General features: G+C 66.8%; 5 protein-coding genes across 10 annotated transcripts; 2 read left to right on the forward strand and 3 right to left on the reverse strand.

Moving 5' to 3' along the window:
* Positions 1-1,795: 1,795 nt before the first annotated feature.
* Positions 1,796-10,939, reverse strand: PPP1R13L (protein phosphatase 1 regulatory subunit 13 like). 5 transcript variants are annotated; one of them, XM_069777456.1, is made up of 14 exons: positions 10,923-10,939; positions 10,109-10,170; positions 8,772-8,834; positions 8,571-8,689; positions 8,078-8,504; positions 7,577-7,675; positions 6,840-6,937; positions 6,358-6,721; positions 5,646-6,088; positions 4,895-5,059; positions 4,550-4,683; positions 3,759-3,925; positions 2,530-2,729; positions 1,796-2,082 (listed from the first exon to the last, which is right to left on the reverse strand). In XM_069777456.1, the coding sequence occupies exons 3-14, from the start codon at positions 8,824-8,826 to the stop codon at positions 2,044-2,046; spliced, it is 2,310 nt and encodes a 769-aa protein (XP_069633557.1). In that variant the 5' UTR covers positions 8,827-8,834; positions 10,109-10,170; positions 10,923-10,939; the 3' UTR covers positions 1,796-2,043. The 5 variants fall into 5 exon arrangements, with proteins under 5 accessions (XP_069633557.1, XP_069633554.1, XP_069633556.1 ...); XM_069777453.1 differs by lacking the exon at positions 10,923-10,939 and adding an exon at positions 10,714-10,826 and having other exon boundaries at positions 10,109-10,190; XM_069777455.1 differs by lacking the exon at positions 10,923-10,939 and adding an exon at positions 10,714-10,824.
* On the forward strand, positions 9,257-10,216 carry LOC138683917 (uncharacterized). Its single transcript, XM_069777231.1, has one exon. It carries the CDS (start codon positions 9,257-9,259, stop codon positions 10,214-10,216), a length of 960 nt encoding a protein of 319 aa, XP_069633332.1.
* Positions 10,940-11,046: 107 nt separating the features above from the next.
* Positions 11,047-12,891, forward strand: POLR1G (RNA polymerase I subunit G). 2 transcript variants are annotated; one of them, XM_069777461.1, is made up of 3 exons: positions 11,060-11,153; positions 11,789-11,927; positions 12,341-12,891. In XM_069777461.1, exons 1-3 carry the CDS (start codon positions 11,147-11,149, stop codon positions 12,792-12,794), a joined length of 600 nt encoding a protein of 199 aa, XP_069633562.1. In that variant the 5' UTR covers positions 11,060-11,146; the 3' UTR covers positions 12,795-12,891. The 2 variants fall into 2 exon arrangements, with proteins under 2 accessions (XP_069633563.1, XP_069633562.1); XM_069777462.1 differs by lacking the exon at positions 11,789-11,927 and having other exon boundaries at positions 11,047-11,153.
* ERCC1 (ERCC excision repair 1, endonuclease non-catalytic subunit) lies at positions 12,859-15,731 on the reverse strand. The gene is made up of 9 exons (XM_069777459.1): positions 15,552-15,731; positions 15,052-15,366; positions 14,319-14,422; positions 14,146-14,245; positions 13,621-13,697; positions 13,436-13,535; positions 13,274-13,345; positions 13,073-13,141; positions 12,859-12,963 (listed from the first exon to the last, which is right to left on the reverse strand). Exons 1-9 carry the CDS (start codon positions 15,624-15,626, stop codon positions 12,910-12,912), a joined length of 966 nt encoding a protein of 321 aa, XP_069633560.1. The 5' UTR covers positions 15,627-15,731; the 3' UTR covers positions 12,859-12,909.
* Positions 15,732-16,328: 597 nt separating this feature from the next.
* Positions 16,329-18,883, reverse strand: LOC138683957 (uncharacterized). The gene is made up of 4 exons (XM_069777460.1): positions 18,434-18,883; positions 17,761-17,910; positions 17,433-17,602; positions 16,329-16,782 (listed from the first exon to the last, which is right to left on the reverse strand). Exons 2-4 carry the CDS (start codon positions 17,894-17,896, stop codon positions 16,360-16,362), a joined length of 729 nt encoding a protein of 242 aa, XP_069633561.1. The 5' UTR covers positions 17,897-17,910; positions 18,434-18,883; the 3' UTR covers positions 16,329-16,359.
* Positions 18,884-19,041: the final 158 nt, after the last annotated feature.

Below are 19,041 nucleotides of genomic sequence, written 5' to 3' on the forward strand. Positions count from 1 at the left end.
TAAAGTTAACCCCGACGAATCGAAGAACACGAAGACCCACAGCTGTGCTCAGGCCCTTAAAAATATTAGGCATGGATATATTAAAAGTCCAACCCATAAATACTCTTATTTGGCACTTGGATGCCAAACCCTCAGATTCAAAACTTGAGTCTCTACAGACAAAATGCCAACCAAGGGCTCGACCATCTGTATTGGGTTTGCGTGGCAAGGTTTTGGTAGCCGGGGGGGTTACAGGGGTGGCTTCTGCGAGAAGCTGCTGGAAGCTTCCCCTGTGTCCGACAGAGCCGATACCAGGCGGCTCTGAGACGGACCTGCCGCCAGCCAAGGCTGAGCCCATCGGTGATAGTGGTAGCGCCTCTGGGATAACACATTTAAGAAGGAAAAAAAGTTGCTGGGACAGACAGAAATGGCAGCTGGAGAGACAGTGAGAAGATGTAAGAGAAACAGCCCTGCAGACCCCCAGGTTGGCGAAGAAGGAGGGGGAGGAGGTGCTCCAGACGCCAGAACGGAGATTCCCCTGCAGCCCTTGGTGATGAAGACCACAGTGAGGCAGGCTGTCCCCCTGCAGCGCAGGGAGGTCCACGGGGGAGCAGATCTCCACCTGCAGCCCGGGGAGGACCCCACACCGGAGCAGGGGGATGCCTGAAGGAGGCTGTGACCCCGTGGGAAGCCCGCGCCGGAGCAGGCTCCTGGCAGGACCTGCAGATCTGTGGACACAGGAGCCCACGGAGCAGGTTTTCTGGCAGGACTTGTGACCCCGTGGGGGACTCATGCTGGAGCAGTGTGCTCCTGAAGGACTGCACGCCGTGGAAGGGACCCACGCTGGAGCAGTTCATGGAGAACTGCAGCCCATGGGAAGGACCCACATTGGAGAAGTTTGTGGAAGACTGTCTCCCATGGGAGGGACCCCACACTGGAGCAGGGGAAGAGTCCTGCCCCGAGGAGGATGAAGGGGCAGAGATAATGTGTGATGAACTGACCGTAAACCCCATTCCCCGTCCCCCTGCGCCACTGGGGGGGTAGGTAGAGAATCTGGGAGTGAAGTTGTGCCCAGGAAGAAGGGAGGGGTGGAGGGAAGGTGTTCTGAGATTTGGTTTTATTTCTCATTACCCTGCTCTGGTTGATTGGTAATAAATTGAGTTAATCTTCCGCAAGCTGAGTCTGTTTTGCCCATGACAGTAATTGGTGAGTGATCTCTCCAGTCCTTATCTTGACCCACCAGCCCTTTGTTATATTTTCTCTCCCCTGTCCAGCTGAGGAGGGGGGAGTGATCAAACGGCTTTGGTGGGCACCAGGTGTTCAGCCAGGGTCAACCCACCACACCATCTTTTCATGACAGGTTGCAGATAAATTACCTAAAACCGGCCAGGATTAAAGAAGGGACATCCCAGACCATGTGGCCTCGTGCTCAGCTATAAAAGCTGGGAGGGGGCAGGAGGAAGGGGGGAGGACGTTCGGAGGGACGGTGGTCACCCTTAGGTGTGACAGAGCACCACTTCCCTGGGGAATGGCTCAGTACCTGCCTGCCCATGGCACCCACCTGTGTCACCCCTCTGGTCCCAAGCGGGGTGTCCCCACCTGTGTCACCCCCTCCCAGTCCGATTCAGGGTGTCCCGACTCATGTCACCCCCTCCTAGTCCGATTCAGGGTGTCCCCACCTGTGTACCCCACTCCAGTCCCAAATAGTGTCCCCATCCATGTCACCCCCCCAGTCTGATGCAGGGTGTCCCCACCCGTGTCACCCTCAGTCCCCACAGCCCCCACCACCCCCCTGCGATGCAGAGGACGGACCCAACGCAGCCGAAGGCTCTTTACTCCCCAGAAAAGCCAACACCGTGGGGTGACACCCGCTGTCACCAGCCAGGGGGGAATATGTGACACCGGGGGGGGGGGAAGGCAGCACCCCGGTGCCTTGCTCGGACAGGGGGGGACGGGATGGGTGGCAGCCAAAGAGGTGCCCGCCAGCAAGGGGGACCCATGCATCCGAGCGGCTGGGGGGGCCGGGGCCGGCTCAGGGCCACCTCGTGTCCTCAGGGCCCCCCCTCAGACCTTCTTCCGCTGCGGCCGCACCCTGGGGAAGAGCTGGGGGAAGGGGAGGGTGTCAGGGGGAAGGTTCCCCCCCGACCCAGCCCCCTAGGACCACAAGCCATGGAGGGGCCAGGGAGGCCATGAAATCTGCCCTCAGGGCCACAGTGGGGCTGTGGGGTGGCCGTGGGTGCTGTGGGACCCCCCTGGGGCCATGAGCAATGGGGGACTCCCTGAGGGATGTGGGTGCTGAGGGTCCCAAGGGTCCCCCTTGGGGCCAGGGGTGCTGTGGGTACCCCCTTGCAGCTATGGGGTGGCCACGGGTGCTGTGGGACCCCCCTGGGGCAATGGGCGATGTGGGACCCCCTAAGGGATGTGGGTGCCACAGGTCCCCCCTTGGGGCCGTGAGTGCTGTGGGTACCCTCCTGGTGCTATGGGGTGGCTGTGGGTGCTGTGGGACCCCCCTGGGGCCATGGGTACTTTGGCATACCCCCCCAGACTCACCCCAAAATAGTTCCGGGGGACGTAGCCCTCATGGCCATAAAGGGACCCCCACCACCAGTCGAGCTCTTCCTGGGGCTGGCGGCGCAGGACGGTGATGGGCTCGCCCTCGCGGAAGGACAGCTCATCCCCGAATTCGGCGCTGTAGTCCCACAGTGCATACACCACCCCGCTGTTCAGCACCCCCATGCTCTGCTCCACCTCTGCGGGGACACGAACGTCAGCACCCTGACCCCCCCCCCAAACACTCCCCATGGCACTGCACCCCTGGCACCCTGTTGCTCTGAACCCGTGCCTGTCCTGGTATCCCCTCCCAGTATCTGTATCCCTCCCAATACCCCTTCCCAGTACCCACACCAGCCCAGTATCTCCTCCCTGTACCTATATACACGTGATACCCCCTCCCAGTACCCAGACCACCCCAGTACACCCTCCCAGTACTCATATATCCCCAATATTCCCTCCCAATACCCATACCCTCTCAGTATCCCCTCACGGTACTCATATTCACCTGAAACACCCTGCCAGTACCCATATCCCTCCTCCCAGTACCCATACCCCGCAATACCTCCCACCCAGTACTCACAAACCTTCTCCCAGTACCCATACCACCCCAGTACCCCCTCCCAGTACTCATATACCTTCTCCCAGTACCCATACCCCCCCAGTACCTGTATACCCCCAATACCTCCTCCCAGTATCCATACTTGCTCAGTATCCCCTCCCAGTACCTGTATACCCCCAATATCCCCTCCCAACACCCATATCCTCTCAGGACCACCTCCCAGTACCCATAACCTGCCCAGTACACCCTCCTAGTACCCATACATGCCTAGTATCCTCTCCCAGTACCCATACCATTCCAGGATCCCCTCCCAGTACTCATACCACCTCAGAATCCTCTCCCAGTACTCATATTCCTTCTCCCAGTACCCGTACCACCCCAGTACTCCCTCCCAGTGCCGACACCCCACCAGTAACCATACCTGCTCAGTACCACCCCCTCAGTACCCATATGTGTCCCGTAATCCTTCCCAGTACCCATACCACCCCAGAATCCCCTCCCAGTACTCACATTCCTTCTCCCAGTACCCATACCATCCCAATACCCCCTCCCAGTACCCACAACCCACCAATAACCATACCTGCCCAGCACCCCCTCCCAGTACCCATACCCCCACCATGTCCCCATATACTCCCAGTTCCCCCAGTGCCCCTCCGTGCCCTGGTACCAGTAAGGTAGTTGTAGCAGTCGGCGTAGCCCTCCCGGTACGGGTCACACTTCTCCACGGCCAGGCTGCCGTCACTGGTGGTGGTGGCAAAGATGGCGGCTCCATGGCGCACCAGGGCCACGCACACCCCCGTGTCATTGCAAGAGGCTGCACAGTGCAGCGGCGTCCTGGCACCGTCGGGATGGGGGGAATTTTTTTGGGGGGGTGGGCAGAGGATGGGCTCCCCTGCAACCCTCCCCCAGTGTCCTAGGGAGGAGGGACCCCCTTTGCCCTCAGTTACAGGGTGGTCGGGGTCCCCCGTCCCTCCCCGTCCCCCGTCACCAAGGGCTGTTGGGGGTAACTGGGGTCCCCATCCCTGTCCCTGCTCACCCAGGGTTTTTGGGGGGTTATTGGGGTCCCTGTCTCCCTCTCTCCCTATCCCCAATCACCCCAGGCTCTGGGGGAGAGGGGGGGGAGTGGGGTCCTCATCCCTGTTCCCCATGGCTGTGGGGGTTCTTGGGGTACCTGTCGCCATCTCCTCTGGCTCTGGGGGTCTGGGGGTCCCAGGTGTCCCCACTCCTCCATGTCTGTGGGGTCCTCAAGTCCCACCCTCTGCCCCAGTAGCTGTGGCTGGGGGTCCCCCATGTCCCCACCCCGTATCAGTGGGTCCATGTCCCCATCCCACCAGCCGCAGCTGCAGGGTCCCCCATGCCCCCCTTCACCTTGTCAGTGGGTCCCCGCCCCACCAGCCGTGGCTATGGGGTCCCCCGTCCCCCCGCCCCTGCGTCCATAGGTCCCCGTCCCCATCCCACCAGCCGTGGCTGTCGGGGGAGTTGACGTTGGCCCCGCTGGCGATGAGGAAGTCGACGATGCTGTAGTTGGCGCCGCAGATGGCGTTGTGCAGTGCCGTGATGCCTTCGTCGTTGGGCTGGCTGGGGTCGTTCAGCTGGGGACACGTACACCTGTCCCCATGCCGCTACCCTCTGCCACCCCCGCTGCCGTTCCCCGACACCCCCCTGCCACCCCCAGCCCCTGCCATCCCCGAGCACCAAGCACACTACTCTCCCTGCCACCCTGTCCCCCATCACCTCGCCCCCCAGCCCTCGCCACCCCAGCCCTCGTCCCCACTGCCCTGTCCCCACGGTCCCCTCTCCCACCTCAGCCACCGCCTGCTGCACCACATCCAGCTCCCCAGTCAGGGCCGCATCCAGCAACAGCACCAAGGGGTTGAGGCGCACGCGGGCCCCAGGGCGCCTGCGGGGCGAGGAGGGGTCGCGCAGGGCCGAGCGCAGCTCCTGCGGCAGCCGGGGGGTCAGGGGGGGCTGGGGAACAACGACGAGGCACCCGGCGCTGTACGGTACCCGGGGGACCCCAGGGACATCTCCCGGGGCGCCCAGTGCTCTTCGGCACCCGGGGGACCTTGGGGACACCTCCCGGGGCACCCAGTGCTCTTCGGCACCCGGGGGACCTTGGGGACACCTCCCGGGGCACCCAGTGCTCTTTGGCACCCGGGGGACCTTGGGGACACCTCCCGGGGCACTGGTTGGCACCACAGTGCACCCATGGGGACTGCAGGGCCACGTCTGGTGGCACCAGGCGCTGCTTGCCATTTCTGGGGACACTGGGGGAAGCCCTGGGGACAGCAACCACTGCCTGGCACCTCAGGGGACTCGAAGGGACGCTGGGCATCTTGCAGCACCTTGGGGGGCTGCAAGGGACACCAAGCACCTTGTGGCACCTCCAGAGGGATCCAAGGGACACCAGGCACCTCGTGGCACCTTGGGGGGCTCTAAGCGACAGTGGGCACTTCGTGGCACCTCGTGGGGCTCTAAGGGACAGTGGGCACCTCGTGGCACCTCGGGTGACTCCATGGGACACCGTGGCACCCCAGAGACTGCAGATACTTACCAGGGCAGGTGCTGGGCTGCTGGGGGACTGCGGTGGGGGGCTGTGGCAGGGTGGCCGAGCCTCAGGAGCCGCCGGAGCAGGGGGTGGCAGGTCGGACGAGGCACCGGTGTCACCGGGAGCCAAGGGCTCGTCGCGGCGGGGCGGGCGGTGCAGGAGGCGGGTGATGAGCTGCTGGTACTGGCGGGTACGGCTGGGTGGCAGTGCCGGTCCTGGGCTTTGCTCCATGGAACCACGGCGCTTGAGGGGTCGGGGCATCTCGGCCAGCACCCGTGCCACCTCCTCGAACTCGGGGACCCGCTGGGCCTCGGGGGGCAGCAGGGGCTGCAGCCGTGTGGGGCTGAGCGGCCGCTCCAACCCCTCAGCCTCCCCACCCTGAAGCAGCCGCTCCAGCTCCGGCTCCCCCTCTGGCAGAACGGTCTCAGGGGGCACGGGGCGCCCAGATCCTGTCAGAGCAGGGGCTGGGGTCAGCACCATAACCTCCCACCCTGGAGTGACCCTATGTGGGTCAGCACACCAGAACCCCATGGACCCCCCCCCCAAACTCCCCCATCTCAGCGTGCTGCAGCCCCATTGCCTCGCCCACCCCCCAAAAGTCTGTACCCCTCATGCTGCAGCCCCCTGGTCCCCCCCAAACCCACGTCCTGCTACGCACAGATCACCCCAGTTAACCCCTATGTCTCCCCACTCCAGACCCCCCCCACAGGCACCTCACCTTCACCCCCAGTCAGCGCCGGGGGGGCCTGGGGCAGCACCGGGAGCTGGGGCTGCTTTTGGGGTGCACGTGGACCGGCGGGGGGGACCAGGGGAAGCCCCCGGGGACCGCCGACCCCTTGCTCCCAAAAAGCGTTTTGCAGCTTGAAGATCATGGAAAGGGGCAAAGGTTTGTGGCGGGGGGGCCGCCCACCCTGGGGGGGCACGGGGATGCGGGAGACAGGCTGCTGGGAGAAGTGCCAGCTGCGGGGCAGGGTGCCGGGTCCCGAGCGTCGAAAGGGTCCCTCCGCCCGCCGCTCGCCCGCCAGCGGGGACACCTTGTAGTTACGGGGTAGCGTGGCACTGTGGCCCCCGTAAGCACCATCCTGGAGGAGGGGAGAGGAAAGAAGGTGTCAGGGAAGGAGCCAGCCCATCTGCCCATCTGCCCTGGTGTCAGGCACTGGGGCTGGGGATGGTGGCCAGACCCCACCCCCAAGTGGTCACCTTGCTCTGCCCGCCGGCCCCATCCAGGCTCGACTCCCTCCAGGGTGCCAGCGACAGCCCCAGGGATGGACGCAGCCCCGGCTGCCCCTCGCTGGTGCCTGGGAGGGGGGGACACAGATCTCAGTGCTGTGCCAGGGTCAGGGGGGGACAGGGCCCCCGCCCCAGAGGCACCCCAACACTCAGTGCCCAGCACCCCACACTCAGCCTGGCAACTTTGGACTCCCCCTCCCCCAGCAGTCCCAGACCCCCCTCAGCACCCAAACCAACACCCCCAGACCCCCACATGGTGCCCCCCAAGTCTTGGATCCCCCCCTCAGCACCCAAACCAACACCCCCAGACCCACACATGGTGCCCCCCAAGCCCTGGACCCCCACCCCAGCACCCAAACCAACAGCCCCAGACCCCCCACATGGTGATGCCCACGCCCCCCAGCACCCCTGGACCACCCCCCCCAACCCGCTGTAGCCCAGCCAGCAGCTCCAGATCCTCCTGGTCTGTCCCCCCGGGACCAACCTGTCCCTGGACACCCCAGCAGCCCTCCCAGTTGCCTCGTGACTCCCCCCCCATCCCCACTGGAAGCTCTGTCCTGCTCTGGCCCTCAAAATGTCTCCTCCACCCCCAAACCTTCCTTAATACCCCCTAGCCACTTCAGATCACAGCCCTGGCTTCCCCCAGCCCCCCGAGTGCTCCTCAGCCCCACCATGTGCAACCTCCCCCCAGCCCTCCCCCAGCTCACGGTCGTAGCCCCCCGAGCTGGGGGATTTCTTCTCGTAAGCCACGTCCAGGTCAGACTCGTTCCAGCTCTTCTGCGGCCGCCGCTTGATCACAAGGTCATCTGGGGGGGACACAGAGAGATGGGGGCTGAGGAGACCCCCCCCAACATGGCCCAGATACCCTCCCCCCCCCCCAAAGGTGCTCAAGTTGGGGGATGGATGGGGGCACCTCAGGGTGGGGCAGGAGCACCCAGTGACAGGGTTGGGGGACACCCCAGGATAGACTGGGGACACCCAGGGATGGATTGGGGGACACCCAGGGATAAGGACACCCAGGATGAATTGGGGGACACCCAGGGATGAGGACACCCCGGGTGTCCCAGAGGCACCCCCAGGAGCAGTATCTCACAGCGAGATTTCCCAAGGAGGAACAGGAGCACCCCAAGACGGGGACAGCAGCACCCCCCAGCCCAGGGACTGTCCCCACCATGTGTGTCCCCCCAAAACCACCATGGTGGCCTTACCCTGCGCCCGGAAGGTGATGGCGGGGCTGCTGACGGAGGGGTACAGCCCATGCACCTCATAAGGGGGGGGCGCGGGGGGTCGGGGTGAGGGTGCCCGCTCAGGGAAGAAGACGGGTCCCTCACCCGGTCTGGGGGACCCCCCGAGCCCCAAGAATTCATAGGAACGATGGGGACGAGGGGAGGGGGCTCGACCCCCCGGGCTGGGCAGTGCCAACCCCTCGTAGGGCACCGCCAACACCTTGGGTCGAGGTGAAGGCGCCCGATCCTCCCCCGGGAGATAATGGAGGGTCCGGGGGGAACCGGGGCGACCCAGTGTGTCCCCCGACATCTCCAGATTCTCCGGTGCCAGGCTTCTCCGGCCAAGGGGCGAGCGGGTTCGGCTGGGGCTGTACGTCTCCTGGGGATGGGGAGGGGTGGAGAGGGCAGACTGGATATTGGGGTAGAGGAGGGGGGCAATGGGGTGGCCCCCTCCCCCCCAAGTCCCAGATCCTACTTTGGGGGGTCCAGGGCCGTCGGTCCAGAGGGATTCAAGCTGCCGGGAGAGCTCGTCCACTTTGGCCACCGCCGTGTCCAGCTCCACTTGCTTCAAGTCCATGTGCTGCATGGCCAAGGCTGGGGGGGAACACGGGTCAGGCTGCACCCCAAAAGGGTCTCTGTGTGTGTCCCCCTCCTCTCCCCACTGCCCAGCACTCACACTGGAAGGTGAGATCCAGCAGGTCCTGGGCGCTGTGCAGCCGCTCGCTCGCCATCTTGCCACCTTGGGGGGGGGGGCGGGGGGGCAATGGGTGGGCACCCCCAACTTCCATGGGGGGGGGGGGGCAGCCCTCCATCCCCACCCTGTGCCCCCACCCTGTGCCCCAATCCCCTGGGAATGTGGGGAGCGGAGACGTGTTGGGACCCGTTCGCCTCTCAGGGATCATCATCATCATCATCATTATAATTACCGGTAATTAATCCATCGCAAAGAACAGGGTGCCGCCCACAACCCCTCCCACCCTGGGGCAGGGCCCTGGTGGGTGGGTGGGGTGGGGGGTGATGCACCCCTCTGCTAAAGGGGGCGGTGGCGGGACCCCCCCCGCCTTTTCATTGGGGTCACCCAGCTTGGGGGACAGGGTGGAGGAAGGTCTGCCCCCCACAGAAAGGGGGGACCCCCCCCACTGTGTGTGCCCCAATGCCAGCATGGGGGGGAGGAGGGGATTTGGGGTGTCGGAGGGGCACCCTGTCCCCCCACCCCCCCCCCAGCGCCACGGCCCCACCCAAGCGGCCCCACCCGGCCCTCGCCCCTGGGGAGACGGGGGACAAGCCCCAGCTCGCCCCGGGTCGGGCGGCGAGACGGGAGGGGAGCTGGGAAAGAACCCAGGTGTCCGGGCACCCATGGGTGCCCCCCCCAAACCCAGCACCCCAAACTGGACCCAGGTGTCTGGGGACCCATGGGTGCCCCCCCCCAAAGCCAGCACCCCAAATCGGACCCAGGTATCCAGATATCCCCATCCTGAGCACCCCAAGCCAGACCCCTGGTGTCCAGGCACCCAAGGGTGCTCCCCAACCCTCCCAGCACCCCAAATCGGACCCAGGCACCCAAGGGTGCTCCCCACCCCCTCTCAAGCACCCCAAACCGGACCCAGCCATCCCAAGCACCGGAGGGTGCTCCCCCCCATCCCCAAGCACCCCGAATCAGAGCTGGGCACCCAAGGGTGCTCCCCAACCCGCCCCAAGCACCCTGAATTGGACCCAAGGTTGTTCTCCCCCCCCAAAACAGACTCCGGTGTCCAGGCACCCAAGGGTGCTTCCCCACACACACCCAGCACCCCAAACTTGACCCAGGCATCCAGGGGGGCACCCAAAGGTGCTCTCCCGCCGCCCCAGCACCCCAAACTGGACCCCAGCATCCAGGCACCCAAGGGTGCTGCCCCAGCACCCTCGAATCGGACCCAGGCACCCAAGGGTGCTCCCCAAGCCCCCCCAGCACCCCAAAACAGACTTAGGGAGTCCAACCCCTCCCTTCCCCAGCCCCACGGGGGGGGTCAGTACCTGGTGGGGTGCAGCCGGCTGCAGGTCGGGGTGCCGGTGGCGCGCCCGCGTCCCCGCGGCCTCTACGCCCAATTCCAGAGCGCTGGGTCACGCGGGGGAGGGAGCTGAGCGGGGGGGGGGGGGGGCCGCACCCTGCGCCCCAGGGTGCTGGGGGGGGCAGATCCCACGGAGGGGGGGGCGGGTCCCACGAGTGGGGGATCCCACGAGAAGGGGGCAGATCCCACGGGGGGGCAGAACCCACGGAGGTGGTCCCACGAGCAGGGGGCAGATCCCGCGGTGGGGGGTTGTCAGATCCTCCGGGGGGGGGGGGAAATCCCACGGGGGATGGGGGTGTTAGATCGCACGGGGGGGTTAGATCCCACGGGAGGGGGGTGTTCCAGGAGAAGGGGGCAGATCCCACGGAGGGGGGGGGGTCAGAAACCACGGGGGGGGTCAGATCCCACGGGAGGGGTGGTTAGATCCCACGGGGGGTTGTTCCACAAGAAGGGGGCAGATCCCACGGAGGGGGGGATTAGATCCCACGGGGGGGGGGTTAGAACCCACAGGGGGGTTACGGGAGTGGGTTGGGGGATGCAGACCCCGGGGCTCCCCCCCGCCCCCGGTACCTGCAGCGCCGGCGCCTCCCAGCCCTGCTCCCGCCCCCGCTCCGGCCCGTCCCGGCCGGTCGGGTGGGTCCCGGTGCACACCGGGAGCTGTAGTCCGGGCCTGACCCCTCCCCACCCCCCACTCCCCCGGTATTCCCGACCCCCGGGAGACCCTGGGCCCCCCCCGGACCCCCGCAATGTCCCCGTGGGGTCCCGGGGGGTCTCTGCACCTTTAAAAGCCGCCGCCGGCGGGCCGACTCCAGGCCACGCCCATTAAAGGGCCGGGCGAAGGCGTTGCCCCGCTCTAGAGCCCGCCCCCCTGTTCCCGCCGCCGGACCGCACCAACTGCCCCGCGGGGATGGGGGGCGGATGGGGGGGAAGGAGGGGACTCTCCCGCGGCTGAGCGGGCCACGCCCAGGGGGCGGGGCCTGGGGAACGCCGTGCACGCGGCAGCATGGAGGGTGAGCGGGGCGATCTCGGGGGACACATAGGGGGATATGGGGGGCTGGGAGGATATGGGGGCACAGAAGAATAGGGGGGCATATGGGAGGATATGGGGGGCTGGGAGGGCAGGGGAATACGGGGGGCACATGGGGGGATATGAGGGGGCTGGGGGGGGCAGAGGGATATGGGGGGCACATGGGAGGATATGGGGGGCTGGGGGGGCGTAGGGGAACTGGGTGGGCAGGGGGATATGGAAGGCTTGGGGGCCGTGGGGGAATTGGGGGGACAGGGGGATGTGGGTGGCATATGGGTTCTGGGGGGGGGGGCCTAGAGTGGACAGGGTGACATGGGGGGGGCATGGGGGAACTGGGGGCCCATGGGGGACAGGAGGGACATAGGGCGGGCAGGGAGATATGGGGGGCTAGAGAGGATGGAGGGACATGGGGGACAAGAGGGGGCTGGGGCACACAGCGGGGGCACTTGGGGTCGGGGGGGGCTGGAGTGAACACAGGGAAAATAGAGGCTGGGGGGGGGCACAGGGGGGACAGGAGGGGATTGAGGGGGTATGGGGGGGGGCCCACAAGGGCAGGAGGGGGGATGTGGGGATCACAGCGTAAGCCCCCCCCCAAGCCCGTGACCTGGCTGTTCCCAGGGCTGGTGCGGTTCCGGTGCCCCCCCGAGTTTGAGGCAGTGGCCCCCTCACCCCCCCTGGGACTGCAAGGGCCGACCCTGGGGGGTCCCAGCACTGAAGTGTGGCTCATCCGCGCCCCCGCCGACTTCTGCCCTGAGAGGTCAGCTGGGGGGGAGGGGGAGAGGACATGACAATGACATTTGGGGGGGCACAGGGGGGTGACAGGGCTGCTGGCATCAGGGGGGGGACATGGGGTGGTGATGACAACTAGGGGTATGATAGGGCTGGTGCCATGGGGGGGAGGGTGACTACCATTGGGAGGGTATGGGGGGACGGTGACAGCTGGGGGGGGCTCACAGTGCCATTGAGGGGGGCATGGGGGGGGCAGGTCTGGTGACATCAGGGTGGGCTCAGGGATCTGGCAGCGCCATGGAGGGGGGTGACAGGGAGGCTGTGGTGCCATCGAGGGGGTCACAAGGCACCATGGGGGGATGGCAATGCGGGGGGGGGGGGGGAGGAGATAACAGTACCAGCAGCTGTGCCCCCCCCACACTCAGTGCCCTGTCCCCACAGTCTGGAGGGCTGCACAGTGCCGCTGGACGGCTGCAGGCAGCTCCAGCCCCCCAGGGACGGCGACAGTGACAAGCGGCTCTACAGGCTGCGGGGGGTCCTGGGGGGGGCCAGCAGCACCCTCCTCCTGGCCCCCGACTCCCCCACTGGCCCCCTAACCTGTGCCCCCCCGCTCCGCGGCTGCCTCACCATCACTGAGAGCTTCAGGCCCCCTCCCAGCGTGCCAGTGACCGTCCCGGTGCCCAACCCGCCGCCGGCCAAGAGGAAGAAAAAGAAAAAGAACAAGATGATGAAGGAGATGCCAGAGGCACCCGAGGTGTCCACCCCGGAGAGGGTGGCACCTAGTGAGGGGAGGGATTGCAGGCCGGGAACCCCCCCAGACATCAGGGTGGCCCCCGAAGAGCCAGAGGTGCCCAAAAAGAAGAAAAAGAAGCACAAGCGGGAGCGGCCGGAGTGAACCCCGTGTCATCCCCCCCCCCCGCCCCATCGCTGTCCTCATCATCATCCCCCCTCAGGCCCTGTCACCAATAAATGCCATTTATTATAAAACCAAAGATTTTGGGGGTGGTGGCTCATTTGGGGACCTTGAGGAAGGGCTCGTGCAGGACGTCGAAGAGCCGCTTGGCCTGGAGACGGAGGGGGGGAACACACATGGAGACAGGGAGAGTTGTGAGGCAGGCTGGGGGGTGAGGGACCAATGTCCCCCATGTCCCCCCATGTCGCCTCGTCGCTCACCTTCTGGGGTCCAACACCGGGGCAGAGGGACAGATCTTCCCTGGGGGCATCCACCACGGCTGCCAGCGACTGCGGGATGGGGAGGAGGGTGAGGGGCTTGGGGGGCAGGTGAGGGTCTTGGGGGGTGGGCGAGGGTCTCAGGGATGCGTCCCCTGTCCCCAGTGTGCCCCAGGGAGGGTGACATCCCCAGGGGTGACTTACCCCAAAGGTGGTGAGGAGACTCAGCGCATCCGTCTTGTTCACTGACTTGATGCTGGTCAGGCAGTCGGTCATCTGGAGGTGACCAGGGTGGGGGTCAGGGGACCCTCGGAGTCCCCAAGGTCCCCAAATTGTGGTGGGGGGGAGGGAGGGTGCGTAGCTCACCCGGGAGAGGAAATCCTGCTCCACACGCTCCTTCAGCAAGTCGGGCGGCTTCTGCTCATAGGCCTTGTAGGTCTCCAGGTACCTCCCGGCCTCCTCGGGGCTGGGGAGGGCACGGGGAGTGGGTGAGGGGGCCACCCATGGGTGGTAGTGGGGACCCCCAAGGGTGGCACAGGGACAGTCCCTACCTCCAGGCTACCAGGAGGGTGCAGTCGGCCAGGATGCAGATCTTCGCCAGATCCTTCAGCGCCTGGTGTGGGTCCTTCTGCGGGGACAGACGGGATGGGGGAGGGAGAGGATGGGGAGCAGAGGTGACAAGAAGAGGGAGGGAACAGGGATGGGAAGGGATGGAGGGGAGAGGAGAGTGAGAAGATGGGGACAGAGGAGCCCAAAGAGTGAGGGGACAGGGACCTGAGGGGATGGAGGTGACCAGGAGAGTGAGGGGACAGGGACAGAGGGGACTGAGGAACAAGGACAGCAAGGGGATGGGGACAGAGGGATGAAGAGAGTGAGGCGACGGGGATGGAGGGGACAGGAATGGAGGGGACAGAGGGATGGGGAGAGCAAGGGGACAGGGACGGGGGGAACAGAGCGATGGAGAGAGTGAGGGGATGGGGATGGAGGGGACAGAGGGATGGGGAGAGTGAGAGGACAGGGATGGAGGGGACAGAGGGACGAGGACAGCAATAGGACGGGGACAAGGAGCCTCTCACCACGTCGACTTGGAGCAGCAGCAGCTGCAGCCCATAGCTCCTGCCCAGGTGCCGCAAGCGGTCATGGATGTAGCCGGGGTTGAGGTGGTGGTACCGCAGGCTGGGGGGGACACACAAAAGGGACAAGGTAACACTGAGGGGACCCCTGGGGACCCCCAGGAGCCCCCGCTCACCTCAGGAAGAGGGCGCAGGTGCTCTGGCCCAGCACATAGTCAGGGACGACGTCGCCGAACTCCCAAGGGACGTTGCGGATGAACTTCAGGACCGGGTTGCCCCGCTGTGGGGAGAGGGCAGTGGGTCAGGGGACCCCAATGGCCAGGGGGGCGGACGGACAGGGCCCTGGTCCCCCTCTGTGTCGTGGGACACCAGGGGACAGGGCCTTTCCGTGTCCTGGGATGCCAGGACAGTCCCCTCCCGTGTCCCAAGGCACATGCTGGTGTGCTGCAGGGGACAGTCCCCCCAGCCCCAAAATATCAGGGGACAGTCCCCCCTGGGCCCCAAGATTCCAGGGGACAGTCCCCATGAGCCCGAAAATATCAAGGGACAGTCCTCTCAGCCCCAAAATATTGGGGGACGGTGCCCCTCAGCCCCAAGATAACAGGGGATGATCCCGCCCAGAGCCCCAAAATATTGTGGGATGGTCCCCCCTGAGCCCAAAAATTCCAGGGAACAGTCCCCATGAGCCCTAAAATATCGGGGAACAGTGCCCCCCGAGCCCTGAAATGTTGGGGGGCAGTCCCCCCGAGCCCTGAAATATCAGGGAACAGTGCCCTCTGGGCCCCAAAACATCAGGGGACAGTCCCCCCTGATCCCCAAAATATTGGGGGACGACACCGGGGGACGGTCATCCCCTGTACCCCGGGATGGCCCCCAGCCCTCCCCCTCCGCTGTCCCCCCCCACCTCACCTGCCGTGGGCTGACGATGATGCTGCTGCTCTTGGCTCCCGGTTTGAGCACGGGCAGGGGGGGCACGTCCCCGGCGCTGCCCCCCCCTCCTCCCGGTACAGCCTCCCCCGGGGGACCACCACCGCCAGGTTCGGGGGGCTGAGGGGGTCGGGGGGAAGCCCCAGCCGTACTAACGGGAACCGGGACCGGTTCGGTGGTTCCGAGAGAGGCCGTGGGGACCGACTGCTGTACCACGTACTCGGCGTAGGAGCTGGGGCCCGGTGGTACCGGGGGGGGGCCGGGAGGGGGCCCGGAGGGTTTGAACAGCGACGGGACCTGATGGGGAGGAGGCGGGGGGGGGGCGGGCAGGTCTGCGTGGGGCCTGCCACACCGACACACACACACACACACACACGCCCCCTCCACGGAGCCTCCCGTGTGGCTCCCCCCGGGCTCCCCCTCGGCCCTCCCCCGCCGCCGCCTCAGCCTCCCCCGCCTCAGCCTCCCCCGGCCGCCGGTACCGAGGGGTCGGCGGGACCCTCCTGCCGCACCGTGAACCGCCTCCGCTTCCCCGCCGGGACCGGGGCCGCCTCCATGGCGGGGGTCGTAGGCCTGGGCCCGACCGGGAGCGGGGTCAAAGGTCAGGGATCAGCGCGGGGGGCGCCGGGAGGGCTGGTGTAGCCGCAGGGGCGGGACCACGGTGCGGCTGCTGTGCCCGCCCTCCCCCCCTCCGCGCGGCGATTGGCCGCCGCGCTGTCAATCAAAAGGCAGCGATCCTTTTTTCCAGTTCGGACTCGCGCATGCGCACTACTGCCCGGACCTCCCGCCACCACGGTGGGCGGGGCTACGACCCTGAGGCCACGCCCCTGGGTCAGGTGGCGCGGAAGGCTGGGGGAGGGGCTGGGGGGAGGGGCGGGGGGTGGCAGCCCCACCCTCACGTGTCCGTGTCTCCCTGTGTCCGTGCGTCCCCATCCCAGGTCGGGGACGTGGGAAGGGGGGACCCCAGGAGCAGGACACGGGGGGGGACAACCCTGGGGGCCACTGAGGAAGGACACATGGGGGTCCCCGAGGGACACGGGGGGGACCCCAGGGGCCACTGGGGAGGGACACAAGGCGGGGGGGGACCCCAGTGACCATTGGGGACACAAGGGGGACCCCAGGGGCCACTGGGGAGCGACATTGGGGGAGGACCCTAAGGGCTATTGGGAGGGGTGGACCCCAGCACCCACCAGAGCCACAGGGGCAGGACACGGTGGGGGGGGACACACACTGCGAACACAGGACCAGGACACACTGGGGACACCCCAGCACCTTTATTCTCCCGCACCCCTACAGCCCCCCTGCACCCAACCCCTCCCCAAAAGCAGGGGGCTCCTGGCAGGAATTGGGGGGCACTGGCGGGCCACCGCCCCCCAGGGCATCGTGCAGGCGAGGCCAGGTGCGGGGATCGCGGGTGGCACGGGCCAGTAACCGAGTGTGCCGGCGCAGGGTGGCGATCTCCCGCTGGGTGCGCCGATTTTGCCGGAGAAGGGCCCCAGTCCGAAGGGCTGCCGCCAGCAGCTCCCCCCAGCGCAAAAACTCCACCGTCACCCCCAGCCGCTGGTTTTGGCAACCCGAGCTCCCTACCGGGGTGGCTGTCGCAGTGGCGTCGTGGCAGGCGTCGGTGGCGTCGTGGTGGGGGATGGTGGGTGACAGGGGCTGGAGTAGGAGAAGCTGAGCTGGCTGCCAGGGCTCTGGGGGGGCTCCCAGGGACTGCAGGGAAAGGGGAGGGGGGGAAGTGAGGCCAGAGCTGGCTAGTGCTGGAGCCACTCGGTGCCAAAACAGCCCGCTACCATAGCAGTGCTGCGTCGGACCCACGCAGTGCTGAAGCAGCCCGGTGCCAAAGTTGCATGGTGCTGAACCGGCCCAGTGCTATAGCAGTGCCATGCCGGAGCCACACAGTGACGGAGCAGCCCCGTGCAGGCATAACCCAGTGCCAGAGACGCACAGTGTTGAACTAGCACGGTACCGTAACAGTGCCATGCCTGAGCCATACGGTGCCAGCACAGCCCGGTTCCCAGGCAGCCTGGTGCCAGCACAGCCTGGTTCTGGAGCCATGCGGTGTTGAACCAGCCCAGTGCCGGAGCCACGCGGTTCTGAATCAGCCCAGTGCCATAGCAGTGCCGTGCTAGAGCCACACAGTGCCACAGCAGCCTGGTGCAGGCATAGCCTGGTGCCGGAGCTGCACGGTGCCAGAGCCACACAGTGTCTAACCAGCTCTGTGCCAGAGCCACATGGTTCTGAACCAGCCTGGTGCCATAGCAGTGCCATGCTGGTGCCGCACGGTGCCGGAGCTGCATGGTGCTGGTGTAGCACTGTATGAAAGCAGCCTGGTGACGGATCTGGCATCACAGTGCCATTACCTGCTGGAGGAGGAGGTTGTGGACGAGGTAGACAGGTGCCAGGTGGGCGAAGGGGTGGCCGGGTGCCGGGGCAGTGGCCGGGTGCTGCGGCGGGGACCCTTGGGTGCCGGAGCCTGGCGGTTTTTCCGTATCCGTCTGCTCCCGCCCACTCAGGTGCTCCAAGCTGGTGTCTGCCGGGGTGGGGGTGAGCCCCCACCATGCCCTGAGCCGGCCCCAGGAACGCCCAGCCCAGGGACAGGGACCCCTAACCCCGAGCCGGCCCCAGGAACCCCCAGCCCAGGGACAGGGACCCCTAACCCAGGGGATGGAGACAGGATACAAGCCCTACCTGAGAAGCCAGAGTCCTTTTCGACGTCGTTGGCCCGGGGAGCCTGTGCCCCCCACTCGTCCCCCATCTTCTTTAGGGGGACCGCAGAGTGGAGGGGCTCGGTGGCCACCCCTGGCATCTCCGGCTCGGCTGGCATCAGGGTGGCCCCTCCTGCGGGGGGACATGGGGACCCTGGGGGGGGGGGTCCTGGGGGCACATGGTGACTGGGGGGGGCGGTTGGTGGCCCCACGGGCCAGGTGACAGCAGTGGCTGGGTGCCAGGCGCAGATGGCCAGGGGATGGGGATGGCCGGGTGACAGAGGCAGCAGGGAATGTGACACAGTGCCCCCCCCCCCCCCCAGGGTGGCTCTGGGGGTGGCAAGGGGACTCAGGAATCCCGGCGTCCCCCAGCCCCACGTCCCCTGTGTCCCCCCCATTGTCACAGCTGTGATGGCGACACACTCGGTCACCCCCTGTCCCCCCGACCCCACCCCTCCTGTCACCCACGCTCATAGTACCACCATGTCCCCTGTACTCCCCCATTGTCACTTGTCGCCCAAAGCCCCCTATGTCCCCCCAAATGTTCCCGTGTCCCCCCATGTCCCTGTGTCCCCCAAAGCCCCCCATGTCCCCCCAAGTCCCCCCATGTCTCCCCAAATGTCCCGTGTCCCCCAAAGCCCCTCCCACCCCCGTACCTGCCTGGGTCCGAAGTCGGTGCCTGTACCGGGCCGGGATGGGGGGCAGGGGGTGGCCGGGCCCGATCCGGGAATGGGTCGCGGGGACCCACAAAGAGCGGGACGGTACCGGTGAGGGGGAGAACCCGGGAACTGCCAGGGGGTTCCGGTACCGGACTCGGGGGCACCGGTGCGGGGCTGGGCCTGGGGGCGGGCCCGGACTCCGGTACTGGTGGGGTCCCGGACTCGTGTACCGGCGGGCGAGAAGTACGGCAACCGCGCTGAGAGCTGTCCAGGCCCCGCCCCGGAGAGCCGGCGCCGGCAGCCAATGAGCGCGGCCGCCGCTGGGTGACGTCGCCACGGGCGCCACGTGCGGCCCCGGGGCCGGTGCTCCGCCACGTGAGGGGGAGGGGCCGCCGCAGCACGTGGCCGCAGGGAGGAGCCGCTGCCGGAGCTCCGTGACGGCCGGGGGGGGGGGGGGGAGGGGAAGAACACGTGAGGGCCGTCCCCCCCCTCCCCAGGACCGGGACCCCCCCCAAGTCCTGGGACACCCCCCCACCCCGGGAAAGCACCGCGAGGGATCCCCGGGACCGGGACGCCCCCGGTACACACCGGGATTGCCGGGACAC

The sequence above is a fragment of the Haliaeetus albicilla genome, chromosome Z (assembly GCF_947461875.1).
Source record: "Haliaeetus albicilla chromosome Z, bHalAlb1.1, whole genome shotgun sequence".
Lineage (NCBI taxonomy): Eukaryota > Metazoa > Chordata > Aves > Accipitriformes > Accipitridae > Haliaeetus > Haliaeetus albicilla.